Consider the following 1,432-nt stretch of genomic DNA (forward strand, 5'->3'; position numbering starts at 1 on the left):
AAGAGGGAGGAAGCGGGAGGAGGGGGAGGAGGACGGTGGCAGCTCAGGGATGCATGTCAGACTTGACCACTCCCCACGGGGCAGTGAAAGGCCAGGCGATACGGCCCCAGACTTCCAGCAGCACCACTCAGAGGTGCCTCCGTCCAGACTGGGCACGAGTGCCTTGGCTACAGAGGCCCTTCCGGGGTGTGCCCTGGGCTGCCCAGATCTACCCCCTGCACACTGCCTGCATCCCATGGCCCGGCCCCCTGGTCACAGCGTGGCCCAGCGCTGGCTGTCCCGGCTGCAGAGCGCCCGGCAGCCCAGCTCAGCTCTCCCTCACCCCGCTGTCCCCAGCAGGCATGTGGCTGCCCTCCTGTGCATTTGGCCTGGGACTGCAGTTAAGTGAGCAAGAGAAAAGTGTCCGGCATTCATGGCTGTTCCCAGGAAAACAGAGCCCAGCTGTCCCGGAAGAGCCTGCTCTGAGGTACCAGGGCACAGGGCCGGGGGGCATGGCAAAGGCACCTGGTCTTTATGGGGGGTGCTGGGTGTTTCCATCAGTTCTGTGAGGCGGAGGCAGGCCACCTGTCCAGAGCGGGGGGCTGGGGGGGAGTCAGGAGGGCCAGCAACTCCACTCCCAGAAACTCCACAAGAGGGTCGAAACACTGAGTCACAGACTGATCCCCCAATTCACACTTGAAGCTCTGACCTCCAATGTGCTGGCATTTGGAGGTGGATCCTTGGGGGTGATTAGGGCTAGATGAGGCCATGAAGATGAGGTGAGCTAAGAAGGTGTGGTGACTGGAGCGCCATCTCTAGGCTGGGAGAGGAACAGGCCAGAAGGCGGCTGTCTGCAAGGCAGGGAGGGAGCCCCCATGGGAACCCAGCTCTGCTGGCACCTTGATCCTGAGCTTCCAGCCTCCAGAACGGGGAGAAATACATCTCATCCCCGTGGTCTAAGCCGCCCAGTCTATGGTATTGGGTTACGGCAGCCCAAGCTAAGACAATGCGTCTGCATAAAAACTCATACACAGATGTTCACAGCAGCATCATCCATGACATCAAAATGTGCAAACAGCTCAAATGTCCATCGATTGGTGCATGGAGAAACAAAAGGCAGTGCATCCATACAACGGAATATCACTTGGCAACAAAACAGCATGAAACGGCGACACAGGCCACGGCACAGAAGCACTGGCAAGCACTGCCAGCCCTCAGCCTGAGGGAGATGGGGCTGGGAGCACAGTATCACCCAGGGACTGGAGTGGTGAGAGGCTGGCAGGGAGTGCCGAGGAGGGATGTGGGGACCGGTTGGAAACTGAGGCTTGGGGGATGGGAATTAGCAGCGGGAAAGGGAGGGGGGCAGGCAGAGCGACTGTCGCTGGGCACAGCTGGTATGCAGAGGTGGAGGCCGCTGGGCCCACCCAAATGGGAGAGACCAAGGGGGCAGATC

General features: G+C 60.3%; 1 protein-coding gene across 1 annotated transcript in view; it reads right to left on the reverse strand.

Annotated features, from left to right (window-relative positions):
• Positions 1 to 1,432, reverse strand: part of ARHGAP27 (Rho GTPase activating protein 27) — a 19,510-nt gene that overhangs the window by 1,083 nt on the left and 16,995 nt on the right. Inside the window, exon 12 of the mRNA XM_021713619.1 lies at positions 471 to 564. Within this exon, the coding sequence (XP_021569294.1) occupies positions 471 to 564 (94 nt within the window). The remainder of the gene's footprint in view (positions 1 to 470; positions 565 to 1,432) is intronic.

This window comes from Carlito syrichta, unplaced genomic scaffold, assembly GCF_000164805.1.
Source record: "Carlito syrichta isolate Samal-C Ts95f unplaced genomic scaffold, Tarsius_syrichta-2.0.1 Scaffold304632, whole genome shotgun sequence".
NCBI classification, from domain to species: domain Eukaryota; kingdom Metazoa; phylum Chordata; class Mammalia; order Primates; family Tarsiidae; genus Carlito; species Carlito syrichta.